Here is a 19,845-nt window from a genome sequence, read left to right as displayed (position 1 = left end):
ATGGCTTTGAAAAAAACACCTAAACTATTGAAGAAATTATTTTTTCACTGGAGACTTTGGAAATTTAGCATTATTGTATTTTTCTTTCTGATATTTTTATTTTTATTACAAAGGGAAGTGGGTGTTCAGGATTTTAAAGATGAAGCAAGGATTGACCCGGTTGTTGGAAAGAAAAGTCACATATTAGATCTCATGTTAAATGCTATGAATGATATCAAAGATGCAAAGCCAAAAATGCAGATAAAAGCACCTGTTAGGCAAACTAAGATTCCTGGAGAGAGACACTGTTTGCCAGGACACTATACTGCAGTAGAACTAAAACCCTTCCTAGATCGACCTCTTCAAGATCCTAATGCTCCTGGAGCTTCTGGTAAAGCATTTAAAACCATTAACTTGAATTCAGAAGAACAGAAAGAAAAACAACGTGGAGAAGAAAAACACTGTTTTAATGCATTTGCAAGTGATAGGATTTCATTACACAGAGATCTTGGACCAGACACTCGACCTCCTGAGTATGTTGAAACCCATATGTCCTGATATATGAAAAACTTGCTATAAATGCAGACTGCAAAGTGATTTGAGTTTAGCATTAGGTGATAGTTTAGGAAAGTCTCCTAGCTTTACATAATGATTGACTCTCCATAATGATCCACAGTGCCAAAGCCATGAATAGTTAGAAAGGCTCACTTCTTTCATGGTTTTGAATTCAAAGAAACCATATTTAAATAAGGGTTTCTGCTTTTGCCTTTAAGCTACTATTTCTTAGAGACTTCCTGGAAGCTTACTAAGTTTTACTTAGAAGAGAACTAAAAGTGTTTTGTTTTTTTTTCAATTTAAACATCATTCCCTCATTCTTTTTTTGTTCTCAGTATTTGGTGTGGATAAACCCACCATCATAATTTATTAAAGTAGGAATAGTGAGCTGTTGAACAAGGCAATAAAGCATTAACCCTGTACTATCAAGAATTTTTCATTATAAAGACTGCAGGACTCCTGTAGAACTGGTTTTGGTTGTGAGCAGTCTGTGTCAGTGTCAGATTATATGTTCTCACCTACCTTTGACAGAAGTGAGTAACCTCACTGAGCTGCTGCTGATAATGTGAATTATCACATTATACATGGTGTGTCTCACAATACTCTTTGCTAGAGTTTAACTGGTGAGCTTTTTCCCTGTGTATTTCGTGAGGCAATGGCTGCTGTGATAATTACCTTGGGGAATAATCCAGTCTCTAGATTTGAGAAGCAACAAACAGTGTGTAGTTTATGAATATAGAAGTGTTTTCTAGTAATTTTAACTTGAAATTGAATGTAAAATTCTGTTCAGAATACATCTTGAAAACCTGAAGGTTTAAAATAGTTTCCCTTGAATAGGATATGCTGCCCTAGAGATTTTATGGTATTTGTGCAAAATATTGACATTCTGAACTAGATCTGTTCTATTTTTCCCTGCAAATTCTGCACTCTTCTAATAAATATTCTCTTATTATTTTGTATTTCAACAGTAATGGTGGCAAAGTCTGATTTTGCAGTTCAGTGTCTGCTGTTCTCAAGTGAATTTTTTGTTTGTTTGTTTCCTGAGATGAACTGGATGCTATATAAATGTAACGAAATATTTGTGAGGCATAAGTAAAACGGAGTCAGTTGTTCAAGTGGAATTTCTTATTCATTATATTTTTAAAAATACTTTGTGCAGCTTCACCAGTTTGAGCACCTACTTTTACATTCCAAAACTCTTAGAAAGTGGAGAGGCTGAAATATTTAATGTCCATACTTACAAAGCTTTGTACTAGAAAGAACAGCTTAAGAGCTTGATTAAAACATTGTATCGATTTTGTAACATTTGATACTTTCTGATCTGTAGATGTATTGAACAAAAGTTTAAGCGTTGCCCACGATTGCCAACCACAAGTATTATAATAGTTTTTCATAATGAAGCATGGTCTACTCTGCTCAGAACTGTTCACAGCGTGATGTATACATCTCCTGCCACACTGCTGAAGGAGATTATTTTGGTGGATGATGCCAGTGTAGATGGTAAGAAGTCTTTCTATTTTCTTGTAGTTTATTTGTTTTTTGTTTAAGACTTGTTAGGAATACAGATAAATAGGTTAAAAGAGGATATCTCTTTACCACCACTAATATGTGCATTAGTATTTAAAGTGACTTCGTTCCTTTCTATTTCTATATAGTGTAAATTAGTTCCCCTGTGTTTGGGGTTTTTTTGGTTTGGTTTTTTGTTTGTTTTTTGTTCTTTATAGAACAAAGTATCCAAGTATAATCAGCCATTGCTTGTAGTGATTTGCATTTTATCATAGTGATAGTTTTTATGGGAATTAATTTCATGAATATGAAGGGAAATATCTTCTTTCTTAGAAAGTGAAATTATTTAATGAAAAAATAATCTTTGATACTCAAGCTGACTGCTGAAAATAATTGAATGTATACTGAGTGTGATCACAAATGCAAGTTAAAAAAACTATCTGCTTAACATGGCTATACACACATGCTAATATTACTGTATTTACAGTTTTGCAAGGCTTTAGTATACTGACACCTGGATGTGAAGGATGTTCAGTAGTACAGTTAAAAACAAAGGATGGAAAGAGGAAGGAAGACCATGTAGGGTGTTTAATGCAGGATGTGGAGATGTTTCTTAAATTTTGCAAACTTTTTTTTTAAAGAAGATTTTTTTATATAGCTTCTGTTGCTGTTTTAAGTATTGTAGCCTTTGAAATCTGTGTTAAATCTGCTGCTTTTAAGAGAAAAAAATGTTGATGTTTTTGTGTATTTAGGTATGCCATCCATTTGCTCTGAAAATGGGTTTTGAATTTTAATTCAAACTGTTAATACAGCAGAAAAGATGTACTAGCACATATCCTTGTGTATGAGCACATACCCACATTCTCCTGTGTTCTACCTGTCACCTCTTCCTACACCCCCAAACCCAACAAAATTTGCTACCTAAAAGTAACACTCAACAGTCAGGAATTGTTTATGACTTTGGTATTGAGGTCATTCCTGGTATTAGTGTGAATTGTTTATCCTGTTTGTTTAATAAAGTGCAATTTTAGGCAGTGGCATGTAATCCACTGAATATTCTGAAACTGATTTCTCTTTCTAGAATACTTGCATGAGAAACTAGATAAATATGTGGAACAATTTCAAATAGTTAAAGTAGTTCGTCAAAAGGAAAGAAAAGGTCTCATCACTGCACGGTTGCTGGGAGCTTCGGTAGCAACAGGGGAGACCCTCACCTTTCTGGATGCTCACTGTAAGTGCAGCCTCTACCTATGTCAGGTCTGGGTTCTAATGTGGTGGTCTTTGATTTAACGTTGCCTGGTTTTTAGGAATTATGAACATTTGCAATTTATCATCTTTCTTACTGCTATAGTATTGAAAGTATAATTAGCAGTGCTATTTAAAAGCAGCTTATAGTGCCTTGCTGTGGCCACATTAAAATACTCTTTACTGCCAATGATGAATTCAGTGGTTGTACCCTTTTTCTCCACAGGCGAATGCTTTTATGGCTGGTTAGAGCCATTATTGGCAAGAATAGCTGAGAACCCTGTTGCTGTTGTAAGTCCTGATATTGCTTCTATAGATCTCAATACTTTTGAATTCAGTAAACCATCTCCTTATGGGCATAACCACAACAGAGGAAATTTTGATTGGAGTTTGCAATTTGGATGGGAGTCTCTTCCTAAACATGAAATTAAAAGAAGAAAAGATGAAACCTATCCAATTAGGTAAACATTTGAATAATGTCTTAAATCCTTCAGTTTTCCTGGGTTTGGTTGTTTGGTCTTTTTTGTTTGTTCGTTTTTTTTGGTTGGTTGGTTGGTTGGTTTGGGGTTTTTTGTAGCAGCAATTTGTAAATAAACTACATCTTCAGATGATTATGATCAGAAGTCTTAGCATCTTGGGTGATTATTGTAATAATTTCTTTAAGTTTCACATTGTAAATCTGAAAGCTTTCATAACTTTTGTTACTTTTTTTTCTACACGCACCCTAAACATAATAAACAATCTTTTCTCATCAGGAGGGAGGGGTGAGAAGAGGATTATAAAGTTTACTTTTCAGAGTACAGATTTGGTTGGGTGAGGCCAGCACTGTGTTCAGTTCTGGTCCTCTCACTACAAGACAGACATTGAAATGCTGGAGCAAGTTCAGAGAAGGGCAATCAAGTTGGTGAAGGGTCTGGAAAACAAAGTCCTGTGAGGAGAGTGTGGAGGAATTGGGAGTGTTTAATTTGGAGGAAGCTAAGAAGAGACCCTGTGGCTCTCTACAGCTACTTGAGAGGAGGTTGCAGGGAGGTGGGTTCTGGCTTCTTCTCTCAAGCAAATAATGACTGGACTAAAGGAAATGGCCTAAGGTTGTGCCAGGGGAGATTTAGACTGCATATAAGCAAGAATTTCTTTACTGAAGGAATAGTCAGGCACTGGAATGAGCAGCCTAGGGAGGTGGTGGGGTCACTATCCCTGGAGGTATATAAAAAACATGTAGATGGAGGATGAGGCACTTCAGGACATGCTATAGTAGGCATGGTGAGATAGGTATTTTGTTTTTAAAAATGTTTTTTTGGGCAGTGGGGAGAATTTTGACAGTTGGACACAGTGATTGTAGAAGTATTTTCCAGCCATGATAATTATGTGATTCTGCATGTAACCTTCCTAGAACACTTAATACCATGTCTTTACATCGTAATTGTAAAAAGCTACCTATCTGAATCCTGGCTTCTTCAGTAAATTTCTCTTTTTGCAGAACACCTACTTTTGCTGGAGGTCTCTTTTCAATATCAAAAGACTACTTTGAACACATTGGAAGCTATGATGAGGAAATGGAGATATGGGGAGGTGAAAATATAGAAATGTCTTTCAGAGTAAGTTTAGCTACATAAATTAGCAGTGGTCTCTACAATAATGCTGTGCAAGATTCTTGAGTATAAATTAGTATTGGATCTTGACTTCTCTGCTGAATCCACCAATTAGGACATGGAAAATGAATTACTAATGACCTGTTACATAAACTACAAACATGCTCACTGAATTTTTTTTTTTTTTTAAAATGTGTTGATAGCTGAAATGTACGTTTCCACAGCTTATCTGATTAGGAAGTTCGCTTGTCATGTGCCTAATGTATGCACTCTTACTATTGGTTTGGGGTTTTTTTCTGGTGAAAAATAACATTACTGAATTTTTTTCCATCCTTTTAATTCTAATTGCAGTGCACTTACACAAAAAATGTTATTATTAGGTATGGCAATGTGGTGGACAGTTGGAGATCATGCCTTGCTCTGTTGTTGGCCATGTCTTTCGCAGCAAGAGTCCCCATACTTTCCCAAAAGGTACTCAGGTGATCACACGTAATCAAGTTCGCCTTGCAGAAGTCTGGATGGATGAATATAAAGAAATATTTTACCGGAGAAACACAGAAGCAGCAAAAATTGTGAAACAAGTAGGTGCTGGTGGTATATGAAATCACAGTTGCTGTGTTGAAACTTCTGGTGAGCAAAAGTTATTTATTGAGGAAGTAGGAAGAAGGACTCTTGATCTTTTAATGAAAACAATTCAGTTTGCTTAGTGCTATAGCCCCAACAAACATGAAAAGCTTAAATGTTTGGGTCATGACTTGTTTTGTGTGATGGGTTTTTTTAATTGGTAGGTTTTTTTCATACCTTTTCTAAACTCACTTTGCTTAGTGTTTTTACTTAAAAGGCAGGTATTGTTTAGCTTTATTCAGTGATAGGTATCCACCCTGTCTCTATCTGCTTAAAGACTTAAGTTAAATACAGGGAGTTTGGGTGTTGGCTTATTTATTTTTGTTAGTGTTCTGGAAATTTGGTCTTTCACCAACTGGAATCTAGAGGTTGAAAAACTTTTTTTTTTCTCTCTTTGTATGATAATTTTTAGTGAATATTTTATCACTAGTAGCATTAGATTTCCTAATCATAGCATCTAGGCAATGGAATTTTGACTAGGAGATTCTCTATTATACTGGCTATTATGCTAACCAGTTAATGAATCCAATTCATTATTTCAGCTCACTCTTTTTAGTGAGATCAGATAACTTTAGAGCTGTCATCAGTATGGTCTTGTTTACACTTTCCCACTTGATGGCACTGTGTTAAAATCCTTTTGGGACTAAGGATACTTATATTCTTTCCATGTTGCAATCTATTTTTTGTTTTGCACTGTTTTGAAATGCTGCAGGCATTGAAGTTATGATCCTGAAAAACCAACAGCAGTAAACCTTAGTAGTAAGTTATTAAAAAAACCCAAAACCAATAAATTAAATTTAAAACTTGTTTAATGCAACAATGCAGGATATAATGGATCTGTAAGTACAAAATTTACATTAGTTGTGTTAACATTTTTCTCTTCCATCTTTCCTCACTTCCTTTCCTCTAACAGAAAACATTTGGAGACATCTCTAAAAGACTTGAGTTAAGGCAGCGTCTGCAGTGTAAAAATTTTACCTGGTATCTCACTAATGTTTATCCAGAAGCATATGTGCCAGACCTGAATCCTCTGTTTTCTGGATATGTAAGTTAACTTTTTTTAATAGTCTCCCATACTCCAGGAGTTTGCTCATCTTTTGTGCCGCGTTAGCTGTAGCGTTTGCATTTCAGTCATTATGCATTGCTATCACTACTTGCTCTAGACGTTTCTGTCACTCCTCTGGACAAAGAATTTTTTCTTGCATACCTTGCTATTTGAATATTTTATTGCTTTTTCAATGATGATATGAAATTTAAGCTAAGCTTCTTAATAACTAACAGTAGCCTTGCTTCATGGGATCTTGCATCCTGCTAAGTCAGGCAACATTCTGCCCATTGCTAGCAGTTAAAATGACACAGTAGTACTAAGCCAACAGTGAGGGATTTCCTGAATTCTCAAGGTAAATTTAGCTTTGTATAATGGTAAGTCTGAGAGAATGTTTAGTTCATGCTAATGAGGAAAACTGGACAGCTCTGTGCTTCTCAAAATAATGTTTATGATGAGGGAAATGTGTTTATAGTTACACATAATTTTTGTAAAAGATATTTTTTAAAGACCATTGCATTTTCTCTGCCAAATAACTTCTTAAGTTACATTGCTAAAACCCAACAAAATATTAAACAACTAATAATTCTTAGCTTGAGGTGAATGTGAATGTTTAGCAATATTTAGCACTTCCCTTTCCTCCAGCTTTGAATTTTTTTATGTCTGTCTGTTCAGACTATAATTTTAATCAAAGTAATCTTGATACCAGTAGCTTATTAATTCAGTTAGATGTAGTTACTCTGCTTTTGGTTAGAAAAAATTAACTCTGAGCAAACAGGAATTTTAGATTCGACTGTAGCAGAAAGTAAAAATGAATCAACAACTGCAACTGTTGTTAGGACAAAGTTTTTTTGTGCTAGTGAGACAGTTTAATTTTTTGTTGTCCCCACTGCACTTTTTTTTTTTTTTTCTGATAACCCTCTTTCTTTAGTTAAAAAATATAGGTAACCACATGTGTCTGGATGTTGGTGAAAATAACCATGGTGGCAAACCATTGATTATGTACTCTTGCCATGGACTTGGAGGAAATCAGGTATAATATTTGATACCTAATTTTTATGATCTGTTCTGTTCTAACTTTACCATATTTAAACTTTTAATTTATTTTGGAGAAATGGACTAATTTTAATATGCAATTTCTCTCTCTTTGTGTTTTCTTTCTTTGAGATAATTCATATATATTGTTCAAGGAAAATTACATACCGCTCTTCATGTTGTGTCCCACTTACAACATTTTATGTTCAGCATAGCATTTCAGATTTTTAACACAATCTCACTGCTTCACTTGATCTCCCCCTTTCTGTGCTACCCTTACTACTTTCTTGTGAGTGTTTTCTTCTTAATTCTTCCTATCCTTATGCTTCCTCCTATTGCTTCTTTCTCTGCCACCAGGACTTGCACTGTCAAGGAAGATGCTGGTGGGAATTCAGCCAATGGGAGACCAAGTGGCCAGGCCTGAGCCACCTTCCCTATCATGCTTGCAACCTCATAGTGCAAGGTCAAAGTGGTCTATGCTCTGCTGGCTAAAGCAAGTGAATAAAATTATTTGATTTATCCAAGAAGAGCTCTCTTATGAATAGCTCTTGGGGGCAAAAATGGTGCTCTGTTTCTTTTACAGTATGAATTGCAACAGATGTCAGAGACTGAATCCTTTAGGCATTACTGTGATACTCATAAAAGTAACATCACCTTTCCTGCACAGAAATCAACACTTCTATGTTGCCTTAAAGAATTATTTGAGGAATAAAGTTTATTAACTGTATATCCTTAGTAACTGAAGGTTCACAAAGGTTTAAAACTTTTTGCAGGAATATAGTGGTAATTTTTATTTTTTTGAACAAAATCTTCAATCTGAAAAGCCATCCACTGATGTCGCTGGAAAAACTCAGACACATGATCCTAGTTAGTTGATGTTTTCCTAATAAATTTTTGAGGGAGATGGAATACTGTCTAGATTAACAAGTAACCTGTTATGTTAACTTCTTACAGTATTAGACTTTTTAAAAAAAATATGCTGTGAATTAATGCTACATCAGCCTTTTTGCATTGTCAGAGTCATTAATGAGGGAACACTGTACCAAGACACTGTATTAAGAGGTCTGCTGTATGCTTCTATTGTCATCTCTCTCTAAGTTATCTTGAACTGTACTAAAACTCTGTGCTTTCAAGTATTGTGGTTTTTCTTTTTCCTTCTGCCATGAAATAACAGTCTGAATCCCTTTAAATGCCAGGCTTGAGACAATTTTAATGCAGATTGTTCTGGTAATGCTCAAGAAATGTGTATGTATTCATTTACTTAGCCCTCATGACAATACCCTGTTTTCACTTGTATTGTGTTCTTTACTATGCTTCAGCAGTGTAGACTGAAATTTTCTATGAATTGTGATCCATATATTGAGACAGAACAAAGGAGTGGAAGAGAGAATCTGTTTTTCAGAGTTGTGCATCAGTTGTTTGGTTTGGTTTGGTTTTTTGCCTAGAATATTCTGGGGCTGTGAATTTCAGGGCTCTCAGAGATTTTGGAGTTCAGAAGATTAATCCAAACAGATTAAGACAGATTAATATCTTTAAAGGAAATTGTTATGTCCAAGTATTAAGTAACTAAGCAGGTCACACCTAATGGTACCTGTTTCTGGGAATAATGTTTGGTGCAGAGAATTAAGAGTGAGACACCTGCTTGTTCCTCAGTGCTGTTCCCATTGATGCTAAGGCACTGAGGAGGTGGAGGCTGATTGGACAGATAGTTGAAAGCCACAGGGAGCTTACAGCCTGATCTTAGTAGTCAAAAGAAAGATGTGGTGAAAAAGACTGTCATATGGAGCCAAGAAACAGTGGTAATAGAATGGTAATGGTAATAGTAGTAATGATAGGAACTGTGCTGTTTAATGAGGAAGAAAAGGAAGAGACCAGGGTGGTAGGGTAGAATGAGAGGTACAAAATGACTGCTGTACCTACAGCTGTTTGAAATAAATCCATGTTAAGACCTGAATTCCTCAGCCTTAAGAGTACTCTGCTCTATGGCAATCAGTATTTTTTCATGTGAAAGATTTTTGGTTACTCTAAATAAAAAGCATGATCCATCAATGGAAATTGAATTAAAGATTTTAAGAAATGACAGTATTTCTTATATCCATTTAACTGTCTCTTCAGTTTGTCTCCTAGAATTATTTATGATACCTGAAGGAGCAAGCAAGTAGATCTTGGATCATAATGTGTATGCACCAAGTGTAATTTGCAATTTATACTTTTAAACTTCTAAATATATGCCATTGCATCATTAAAAATGCTGTTAGTTTTTGTAAATACTTTTAAAGTGTGCATGCTAAAAATCAGAAAATCGATTCTGTGGTCTCAAATTGTTGATAAGAAATCTCTTAGTGTATTGAACTTTCAAAATGTTAATTTAGTATTATAGTCTTGTTTGTATTTATTTACTGACATTTTAAAACATTATTTAAATAGTACTTTGAATATTCTGCACACCATGAAATTCGACATAACATTCAGAAGGAGCTTTGTCTGCATGCTTCCAAAGGACCTGTGCAGCTTAGTGAGTGTAACTACAAAGGGCAGAAAACCTCTGCTGCAGGAGAAGAGCAGTGGCTGCATCAAAAGGTACCCAAAATGCTCAGTGCATCAGCATCTTGTCAGTGATCTTTTACATGAGTTAATTTTTGATTTCCAGTAAGAGAGAAAACCCCAACAAACCAACCTGAAGCCAAAAGGGATTAAGTGTATTTCTGGAAGCAAAATGTAGATAATGTCATCTTTTTAGTTACCAAACCAAAACTTGACATTTTCAGTATTTCAAATGTTACCTAGAAAAATAGTTAATTTCCCTTAGTGTGTACTAGGGCATTCCACCTGGCATCCAATCCAAATGTTATCTTTTACAAATATATTTTTTAAAATTTCTAAACAAACCAAGGTGGCACTTGCATACTACTCATATTTGTTTGCTAACACCCCCTCCCCCCCCATATGACCTTACTCTTTTTAGCAATATACTTGAGAGAAAACAAAAAGGCAAAATAGTACGATCATTCTTTACTTTTTTTCCTTCTTTTTTACCCACTTTAGGATCAAACTCTGTACAATGCAGCACTACACATGTGCCTTACAGGAGAAGGAGAGCATCCGAGTTTGGCATCCTGTAATCCATCAGACCCCTTCCAGAAGTGGATCTTTGGCCAGAACAATTAAGATTTCATATTTATATGCCAGGAACATTTTATTTAAAAAAAAAAAAAAAAAAAAAGGATCCCTTTTAAACTGTGGTCATACCTGTATACTGCTTATTTAAGTGATACCTACTTTAAATGCAAAACGTTTAGAAAGTTTACTTTCCTTTTTATTTAAGTTGGATATAAAATGTGTCATAGGGAGATTTATACCAAAGATGATTAACATCCTAATTAAGAAAAATGTTTACAATCTTTCTATTACAAGACTTTAAATGTTGCCGATTGATTCATGGATCCTGTAGTCCTCTTTCATCTTGGGGGCTGTATGTATATTGGTTTTCCACATATTGTAAGTACTTCTGAAGACGACTTGCTTTCTCTATAGAGTTCCGAGATACTGTATACTATCTAAAAACCAAGAGTCTTTATATGTATATTTCTAAGCTCAATTGGTTTACTTCATTTATTATTTTTAATAATTTACTTTATTCAGTGAACCTTTCTTAGTATTTTTTAAGTTTCCTCATTTGAAAAATTAAATATTTGATCTTCGGGTTAAAGCCAAATTGTCTACTACACTTTGTTCAGCTTTTAGCAAGTCTGTTCTTCTTTCATGGAATTAAAAAACCCCACCTCACTGAAAAATGTATATGTGATTATTTTAATACAAAAACTGCTTATCCTGATATTAATCTCCTATTTAGGCAAAAAATTGTGTATAGACTTTTTTAATATTTCTTGAATTTTGAAATGTGTATTGTAATAGATTTCTGAGCTGCTTAACATTAACACATTTTTCCAGCATTTTGTTCACTATTCCTTTTAAATTACATGTTGTCTTCTAAACCCACCTTTTTTTGCCTACCTTCTACTGATTTATGTGGTGTTTATCTCACAGGTCTCTAATGTTATCTGTACATAATGGATGGATGGGTGGATGGGTGGATGGTTGGATGATGTGGAGGTTTTTTTATTTCCAATAGAGAGAGAGCCTTTGATTAATTTAACTGCCTGGACAGTGAGTTCACCTTCTGAAGAAAACCAAGAAGAAATACTTCTGGTAGTTCTAAGTTATCTGAAAGACAGCAAGCAAGACCAACAAGAATCTCTCAGATGCATTAACACAAGCTAATTTCTTTTTCTGACTTCATAATCATGCCTTTCATTCATGTCTTGCCTTCCATAAGGCTTTTGGTGACACCTGTGAGAATACCCTAGGATGTTAAACTGGTATGACTTAAAGTAACTTAAAAAAGACTGCATTGTGAAGGGTTATTAATGCCACTGAAACTGGAAAGCTGTATGAAATGTCATTGCACCAAGATCTGCTTGTGCCCTCTGATAAATATTTCCATAATTCAGTAATGGAATACAAAGTATTCTTATTACTTTTGCAGATCAAACCAGTATCTGAAGGGCAACAAATGCTTTTGGCAAGCAGGTGGAGTTGAAGAAAAATAGGATGCAGATCAATGAGAAAATTGATCAGCAAACATGAATAGAGGATGGAAAATCAGCTGTGCCATGCTGACCCTCAGGTATGAAATGGAAACCTGTTCTAGAAGACAAGGTATTTAGCATAACTTTTAAAAAGGACGACTTCTTTTATTTCTTATTCATGTTACACAGCAAATGCATTGTATTACTTTTAAAACCACTGAAAAGCAATTACTAGATGCAACCTGTTTCTCTTACAAACTTGTCAGGTTGCAGTTTACACATATGCAACATAATTTATCTGCTCATTACCAGTTATTCTTTTTAAAGGCTCTAATAAGCATATATGGTGAACACTGATTCTTTCTACTAGTGTCTCACTGAATGTTTTCTGAAGTCAGTATAATTTCTGTAAAAATGCTATGTTTTAAAAAAAATCATTATTCTTTCTCCTGTCAACTTAAGCTATTTTGTTAAGCCTAAATAATTTCACAGCTTAATCAATTATGATTATTGTATTTTTTCCAAGCCTACATAATGGAATATTTTATATACAAAGTTATAGTTTTGTACCTAATTTTACTAGACTGTAAAGACAGCCAAAGAAGGTTAATTCTTTCTTGCCAGTAATGTCTTAAATATTGTAGCTAAAGTTTAGTAGATATTGAACTACCAGGAAGGAGTATCTAATACTTGGGTTCGTGAAGAAGATATACATATGGTAGTGTCTGGTATAAGAATGCCTGGAGGATTGAGTGACCAAGTATAACAGCACCAACAAAAAAAATTGTCAAGGGAAGAGACTTAGTGGGAGGACAGAAATTAAATGGAAGAAGATGCAGGTTCAAAAATTGAGAATTGGGTTGGTGTCCTCCCCAGTCTTCTATTATAACCAGTTTTGTTTCCCTCCATTTCTTTACTTTTTTTTTTTTTTTTTTTTTTTTTTTTTTTTTTTTTCTCAAAATAAGCTGAAAGGTGGAAGGATGTGCAACCTAATGTGTAATGGTTCAGTATTAGCCAGTATCAGTCAGTCATGTCTTGGCTATGCAGATGCAGAAAGAATTATCTATTTTGGTGAATTTGTGTTTTGTGAAATTTAGAAGTATTACAGACAGCTACACATAGTCAATTTTTCATCCAGGTTCAGTCATGACTTTGGCCTAAAATCACAGCTAGCAGTTAAGTCCTGGGGAATGTGTAGATGGAAAAACATTTCACACTTGTAAATTACTATAGTGAAAATAGCACAGTAACTTGCATGATGGAATATAAACAGTCTGTGCTGTTTGCAAATGGCTGCTCAGGACAGCTGCAGAGGAAAGGTAGATTACACCTACCAGGTGTTAACTTGTAAATAAGGAAAATAATTTTCTGGCACATTCAGATCTCAAGAAAAAGGGGCCTTCTGTCCATCTGGTAGAAGGAAAACCTGATGGAGCCTGAAGGAACATAATATTGGAAAGCAGTGACAAAGGCAGAAAGTTGGGTGGTAAAGTTAAGGTCTGAGTGAACTTGAAGAAGTGACTATGAGAAATGCTAGGGAGGAAGAAGAGATGTGGGAGGAGATGCAAGGCAAGCAGGGGTTAGGTTCCTCTAGGAGTGAGTGTGGGTGAGCAGTGCAAATAAGGGCAGTGAGATTTGGAGGAAAAGACTTTAAAGTAGCAAGGAATCTGGAATCTGTGACAAGAAGAATATTGTCAGAAATGGCATTCACACAGGAAATGTTTGTGGGTGCTTTAAGGAAGTGTTCCAAGGTTAGAATCATAAAGTCCTGATGAAGTTTTTTTGGGATTACTTTCACAAAAATTCATTAAGTACTTTTTTTGGAGTGCCTCCTGTCAGAGAAGTCTAGATGCTTTCTTCTCCATTTGGCTAAACCTTCTATACTTCAAACACACAGTGCCATCAGGAAAAACTTGAGTGACTTACAGTGGGTATACTGTCAGGGAGATCATCATGTGTCTGGTCACTGGGCAGCTGACAGGCTGCCTGCTACTGGTCTGTTGCAAAGGAAGACAAGTATATGTTTTTGTCACTCGTTGGTATAATTGCTTTTAAGGGGAGTTAAGTAAAATAACATTTGTTCATCCAGAGTACTTTGCATTTTAAATAAAAATCTTTGCTTTATTATTAACCTTTGCTTTGAAATTAAATTATTTCTATGTGATAATAGGTTTTGTAATTTAACAAGGGACAGCAGTTCACAGTGACACAGCACGCTTACCTAAAGACTTGAATTGTGCTACTGTACGACCAGGAAACATTCACTGGATATACTTGCCTGACTGTTAATCCAAGAGCTCTTGCTTATATTTTCAAAAGGGACCAAAATGTATTTCACATGGAAAAAGGAATAAGGGGAAGATGAAGGTAGTGAGCTCAGAGCAAATCATAGCTACTACATGCCTGTCTAGATAATTGGAAATTAAGAGCTGAAGGCCACTTATTGACTTAAGGCCTGTGGTTTAAAGTGCAGACTTGAAATGCTTTTGCTGCCTCTGGAACAAGAACTGGTTTCTGTGGTTGGCTTGCCTGACAAAAGCTGGGCTTCTACTTTAGCTCTGCCATTAGCTAAAGCAGCAGCAGCCTTAATTGTTGGCAACAAGTTGGAGCAGAAAAGATGTGATTTTGGAGAAAAAAAATCCACACAAGCACACAAGGGCCAAACAAAATGAGGGGCAGCCTGCGCCTTCAGTGTGAAAGGGAGGGAAGAGGCAGAGAGATAATGTGCAGCTGCATTTCAGATACTTGCTTGGGATTCCCCCAAGGGAAGTGCTAGAAGGACTAGAACTAAAAATACTTTTAGTATGGTAATTTCCAGTATAAGTGGAAGATCTCTTCTGCAGGGCTGGTTTGCCACTATCCAATGCTTAGCACTCAAACCACTTAAACACAAATGTGTAAATAAGTGTTTTGGCATTCTGCCTATGTAGTGCATTTTGTGGTGTGCATGTATATAACTAAGCCATACAAACAAAAGCTTGTGCAAGCTAAATCACATGTTAGGATCAGAGACAATGAAATATTTGTTGCATAATCCAAAACATATAGTAGAGAACTAATTAATTTATAGCAAAAGTAGTCTAGGATGCTATATCACCATGCCTTAACCAGGTTAAAGTCAGATTAATTTTCTCAAAGTGGGCTACGCTGCACTTTGTATCATGTTCCCCATCTTTCTAGAAGAGCTTTCTTTTGCAGTAGCAGGAAATTTCTGCTGCAATGTGTTTTGAAAACATTTAGGTTTGTCCCTTCAGCAAATATCTTCATTTGTCCTGCAGACCATCATGGTCATAGTACACCAAAACATTGAAATCCTAAGCCTTTATTCTCTTTTAAGCTAATAAATAGCAAGCATTTTATTTTTTAAACGGATGGATCATACGTCTCAAAACCAACCAGAAGTGCCTCACATTATCTACAGTTCTTTTGAATGTTACTAATGTTCATGTAATTGGCATCAGTTTGTTGCAGCAGGCTCTCTGGCTCTTTTACTGTCATTTCTTAAATTTGAAGCACTTTCAGCAATGGTCCTACAGTCTTCTCTTCCCCCTTGAGGCCAAAAAAAGAAATACGAATCCCTATACAGCATGTAAAAATTCATAGCTCAGTCAGATGTCTGTGTAAAACCATTGAAGGTTACCAGGAAAGCCAGCGTTGGTGTTAACCTCAATCTCACCATTCTCTTACTCATACAGGAAAGTAATCAAAAGTGCTGAAGAAGGCCTGGTTTCAAGCAAGGACAATGCAGCCTTACAACTCAGCATGACAAAGCAGGTCCTAAATGTTTTGGAACTACAGGGCCTGTGTCTCTGGGCATCTCCTGCCCACAAATAAGAAGCCCTACTGGTCCTTTGTGGCTCTGCCTGGTTATGGCACCATTAATTACAGAGGTATTGCAGCAGCTCACCATACCTGAGGATTTTGCATCATCACCCTCAGGAACAGTTGCTGACTTACGTGAGTACTGTTAATAGATCAACTTAGAACTGCACCTTAGTGTTAAGTGTTCTTCCTTCTGAACTGGGACCCTGATGTCTTGAAGCGTTGAAATTTGTTTTACAAATTTATTATCTTAGTATGGCTTAGCAAGCCCTGGAGCAGCACTGCTAGCCATAGTTCACGGCAATGCAAAAAGCAGTCTGATAGCAGATGGTCACCTATTCCATTCTGTGTGACTCATAACAAGTTAAAAACAAATGCTTCCTTAAATCCCTTCAGAACTTTTTTTATCGTGTAAAGAACATCTGATCTTTATCAGTTTTTGTAAACACAAGTAATTTAGCCATACATATATTCATTAATGCACACTTAAGGACAACTTACGTTTTACAAATGTACATCTTAATTTTTATAAATATCAGAATAAAAATGTCAAGAGATCTGTGATTCTTAATTATTTTTCATAATAAATCCATAGTGATCAGCAGTTTTCAAAATAAAGCAGTTGTCCTGAAATTTAACAATGTTTTATGTATCACTGCAGCCATTGAAATGATTTGTTGTATGAAATCACTGCAAATTGTCCACCAGAGAGAGCTGTTGAGAAAATTTTTCCCAACATCTGTTGAACACCACTCTTTCATTAACTTAAAACCAAAATTATTAAATTCACCATGATGGGTGCAGATGAATCATGTAGTTTATTCCACTGACCAGAGAAAAGTGTAGGCAGTGTCATAATTAAAGGACAAATGGATATACTTAACAAGGCATTTCTTAAATATTTCTTAAATACTTATCTGCTGATTGAATTAAAAAAAAATAATCCAAACTGAAACCATTTCTCCTAATGCTATCGAGTATGAAGAATGGGAGAAGTGCTTGAAATTTCACAGAGCGTCTTTAGAGGCTCTGCAGGTCTTGGGGAGGAGGTGCAGCACTAATTTGGGCTTTCTTTGATGAGAGAGGAAGCTCTGGTGACTGTGGTAGAAATAAGCACTGGCAGTCATGATGTAACGTAGAAACCTGTTTTACTTCATTGCAAACAAATGGACAATATATATTGTACAATATGTAATAAAAATACAGTCAATACAAGTGCCACTAATTAACAAAAAACTAATGTTAAGACATAAAAATGCTCATTTTTTTAAATATATACATTGCAGTAATAAGCCACAATAAATACATCAAATTCAATATCATTCATAATAAATACTGAAAATATAAATACAGAAGAATACAGTTAATTTGAATAAATTATTACAACATAAGGTCTAGGTTAAGTTCTGTTGAATAATATTGTAGCTTATATTACCCTTTGGCATCTTTGATGTTACAATTTGTTTGAAAAAAAAAGAAAGGAAATTAAGGAAATGTGTAGTTCATGAACCTTAAAATTATTTCCATGTACAGATTTTAAGATGAACTTTCTTTCCCTTCACTTCATCAAACAGTTCAAAAGCAGCAGTCCAATTAAGTATGTTGCTTTACTGTTGAGATCTCCATAATTTAGTATGCAAGATTATCTGTAATGGAAAATGTTGAGTACGTAACAAATATTTTTCTCAAATCAGTGAAGTTAGAAGTAATATATACATTTTAAAGAAATGGCTGCAATTACACCACAATTTTACTAGTTCCATTTGAATGGATTACGTTTGAAAGACCATCAGATTAAGTGCTTTTGAATCCTTGCTGTGGTTTATTATTAACCACTTGCCCACAGAAATTTCAAAAGCAATTTTATGTTCTTATGGAGAAATATATATATATACACACACAGAGAGAGTTAACCTTCTAGAAGACAGGGTTAGACTAGACAGTGTAAATGATACATAGTTTGTATTTGTTAAAATAATGAAAACACTTTACACATAAAAAAGCAGTATGTGTTGGTTTTGTTTGTTTTTTACAAAATTGCTATCTAGTAGCTGTAGATGGAAACAAATCCAAATAACCAATTGCCATGTTTTATGTTAACAGGTACTAACCAGCACATTTGTATTAGTAATTTCATTTGTAAAAGTTTATTACACCAGAATGCATTTTAACTTAAAAGTTCAACTTTACTAAGACAATATTACAGACTGAGGCTCTTAGGAACAGATTTGCAATCTACAGATTTTGACTATTTTTGCACTGTTAAATGTCTAGCGCTTATTTTACATCAAACACTTTTTAAACATGTTTCACAAACTACACTTCAGACACATTTCCATAGAAGTGCCTAAAATCAGTCAAGTAACAGAAAGGCCCAGGTGTTAAGCTTTGTTTACATGGGCATTGTTATGTGAGGACTGAAGCGGTGGTATTTGTGTGAAATGGTTTAAAAACCACCCTGCTTGGTTCTGGTTTTGTTTTAGAGAACCAGCTGCCAGTGAAATCTTTTCAAGAAGCTGAAAACTCATTCTCAATTTATTTATGAGAGACTCAGAAAGAGTTGCCTGGTTCTTCCAGTACCCCAGCAAGGTTGACCTTCTCCCATATCCAACCCAAAAGTTCATTCTTAAGAATGCCTTCAAAAAGTTTAAAGGTGAAATAACCTAGAAGAATTAGCTGCCATGATGTACGAAGTCTCATTTAAAAATCCCAAACTAAAAATGCTAATAAAAAAGCCCTCAATTTCTTCTTTGCTTTTGGTGTCCCTTTTTATCTGAGAAAGACATTATATTAGAACACGTGACTGGAACCAGATTTAACTAAAATGATCCTGAATGTGACCTTGCTGTTGACATAGTCCAAGAAAAGACATGACAGCAGTGCTTCTAGGGTGTTGCTTTTGCTTTAAAGTTTTTACCCCATGCTTTTGGATAAATCTTTTATTTAATATCTGCCTGTGTACAACTAGTATGGAAAAATAACATTTCCTGCTTGCACTGAGTTCATGTTTGTTTTAAAATATATTAAATTACAGAATTAGTATTATGATGTAACATAGCCAAGCTTTTCCATCCTTGGTCTGAGAATACCTTAATTTCCTTTTTTCCCTCCTTTTTTTTTTTTTAAATATATGTCTTCTTTTGCCCTTTAGAAGAAAAAAAAATATCCCAACTATCTATCTCTGGCCTTCATCCTTCTTTGCCTATAAAATAACCTTTTTTATCCTCCCCTCGCTCTCTGCAGGGTATCTCCACCCACTCCTCAAGAGTGAGGATTATCTTAGCCCTTGTTAGAACAGTGATGTTCATTTTTATCTTCCACCATTTTTTCTATCCATCAGGAAAAGCTAATCCAGTCTTCATGGCTTGTTGGAAAATTGCACAGTTTGAAAAGAAACACGAGTTAAACTTCTTTTGACTTGGTTCAGTTTGACATTCATTCGTAAAATGTCATTCACACCGAAGTAAATCAAAAGTATCATTGCTAAGATCCAAATGAAAATAGCTGAATAAATAAATGAAGCTTGCCTTCCTTTTTTGCATGTGTTCTTCCCCTCACACTTCCCAGAGCACTGGATAAAGGACTAGCATCTTCTCAGTTAAGAAGCAGCAATACAAAGCATCATGAATATGGTTCTCCAGGCAGTGTGATCTTCTGTGTAGTGGGCATCCTAACCATAAAGACTACAGCAGTAGAGCAATACATATTTGATCTTTTCCTTTTTAAGATCTAATTCAATCCTATTTTCTGAAAGGGTGGTGTTAGTATATTATTTCTTACCTTACAAAGAAAAAAAATTGTAACAGTAGTTTGAAAGAAACTTTTTGTTCCCATAGGTGATCAGTCACTGCTTTTT

The 19,845-nt window shown here is 35.2% G+C and overlaps 1 protein-coding gene across 1 annotated transcript; it reads left to right on the top strand.

Moving 5' to 3' along the window:
* GALNT3 (polypeptide N-acetylgalactosaminyltransferase 3) lies at positions 1–10,920 on the top strand. The gene is made up of 10 exons (XM_008496154.2): positions 1–512; positions 1,862–2,034; positions 3,122–3,271; positions 3,512–3,746; positions 4,763–4,880; positions 5,255–5,455; positions 6,412–6,543; positions 7,475–7,576; positions 10,006–10,158; positions 10,624–10,920. Exons 1-10 carry the CDS (start codon positions 1–3, stop codon positions 10,744–10,746), a joined length of 1,899 nt encoding a protein of 632 aa, XP_008494376.1. The 3' UTR covers positions 10,747–10,920.
* The last annotated feature ends 8,925 nt before the right edge of the window (positions 10,921–19,845 follow it).

This window comes from Calypte anna, chromosome 7, assembly GCF_003957555.1.
Source record: "Calypte anna isolate BGI_N300 chromosome 7, bCalAnn1_v1.p, whole genome shotgun sequence".
Classification (NCBI taxonomy): domain Eukaryota; kingdom Metazoa; phylum Chordata; class Aves; order Apodiformes; family Trochilidae; genus Calypte; species Calypte anna.
Note: the sequence above shows the minus strand (reverse complement) of the source record. Positions and strands in the feature narration are given on the sequence as shown.

Bases quoted from the DNA above. Each gene is read 5' to 3' on its own strand.
- GALNT3 (XM_008496154.2), top strand. From the start codon at position 1: ATGGCTTTGAAAAAAACACCTAAACTATTGAAGAAATTATTTTTTCAC. The intron at 513-1,861 runs GTATGTTGAAAC...TCTGATCTGTAG, and splicing joins CCAGACACTCGACCTCCTGA to ATGTATTGAACAAAAGTTTA. The intron at 3,747-4,762 runs GTAAACATTTGA...CTCTTTTTGCAG, and splicing joins GATGAAACCTATCCAATTAG to AACACCTACTTTTGCTGGAG.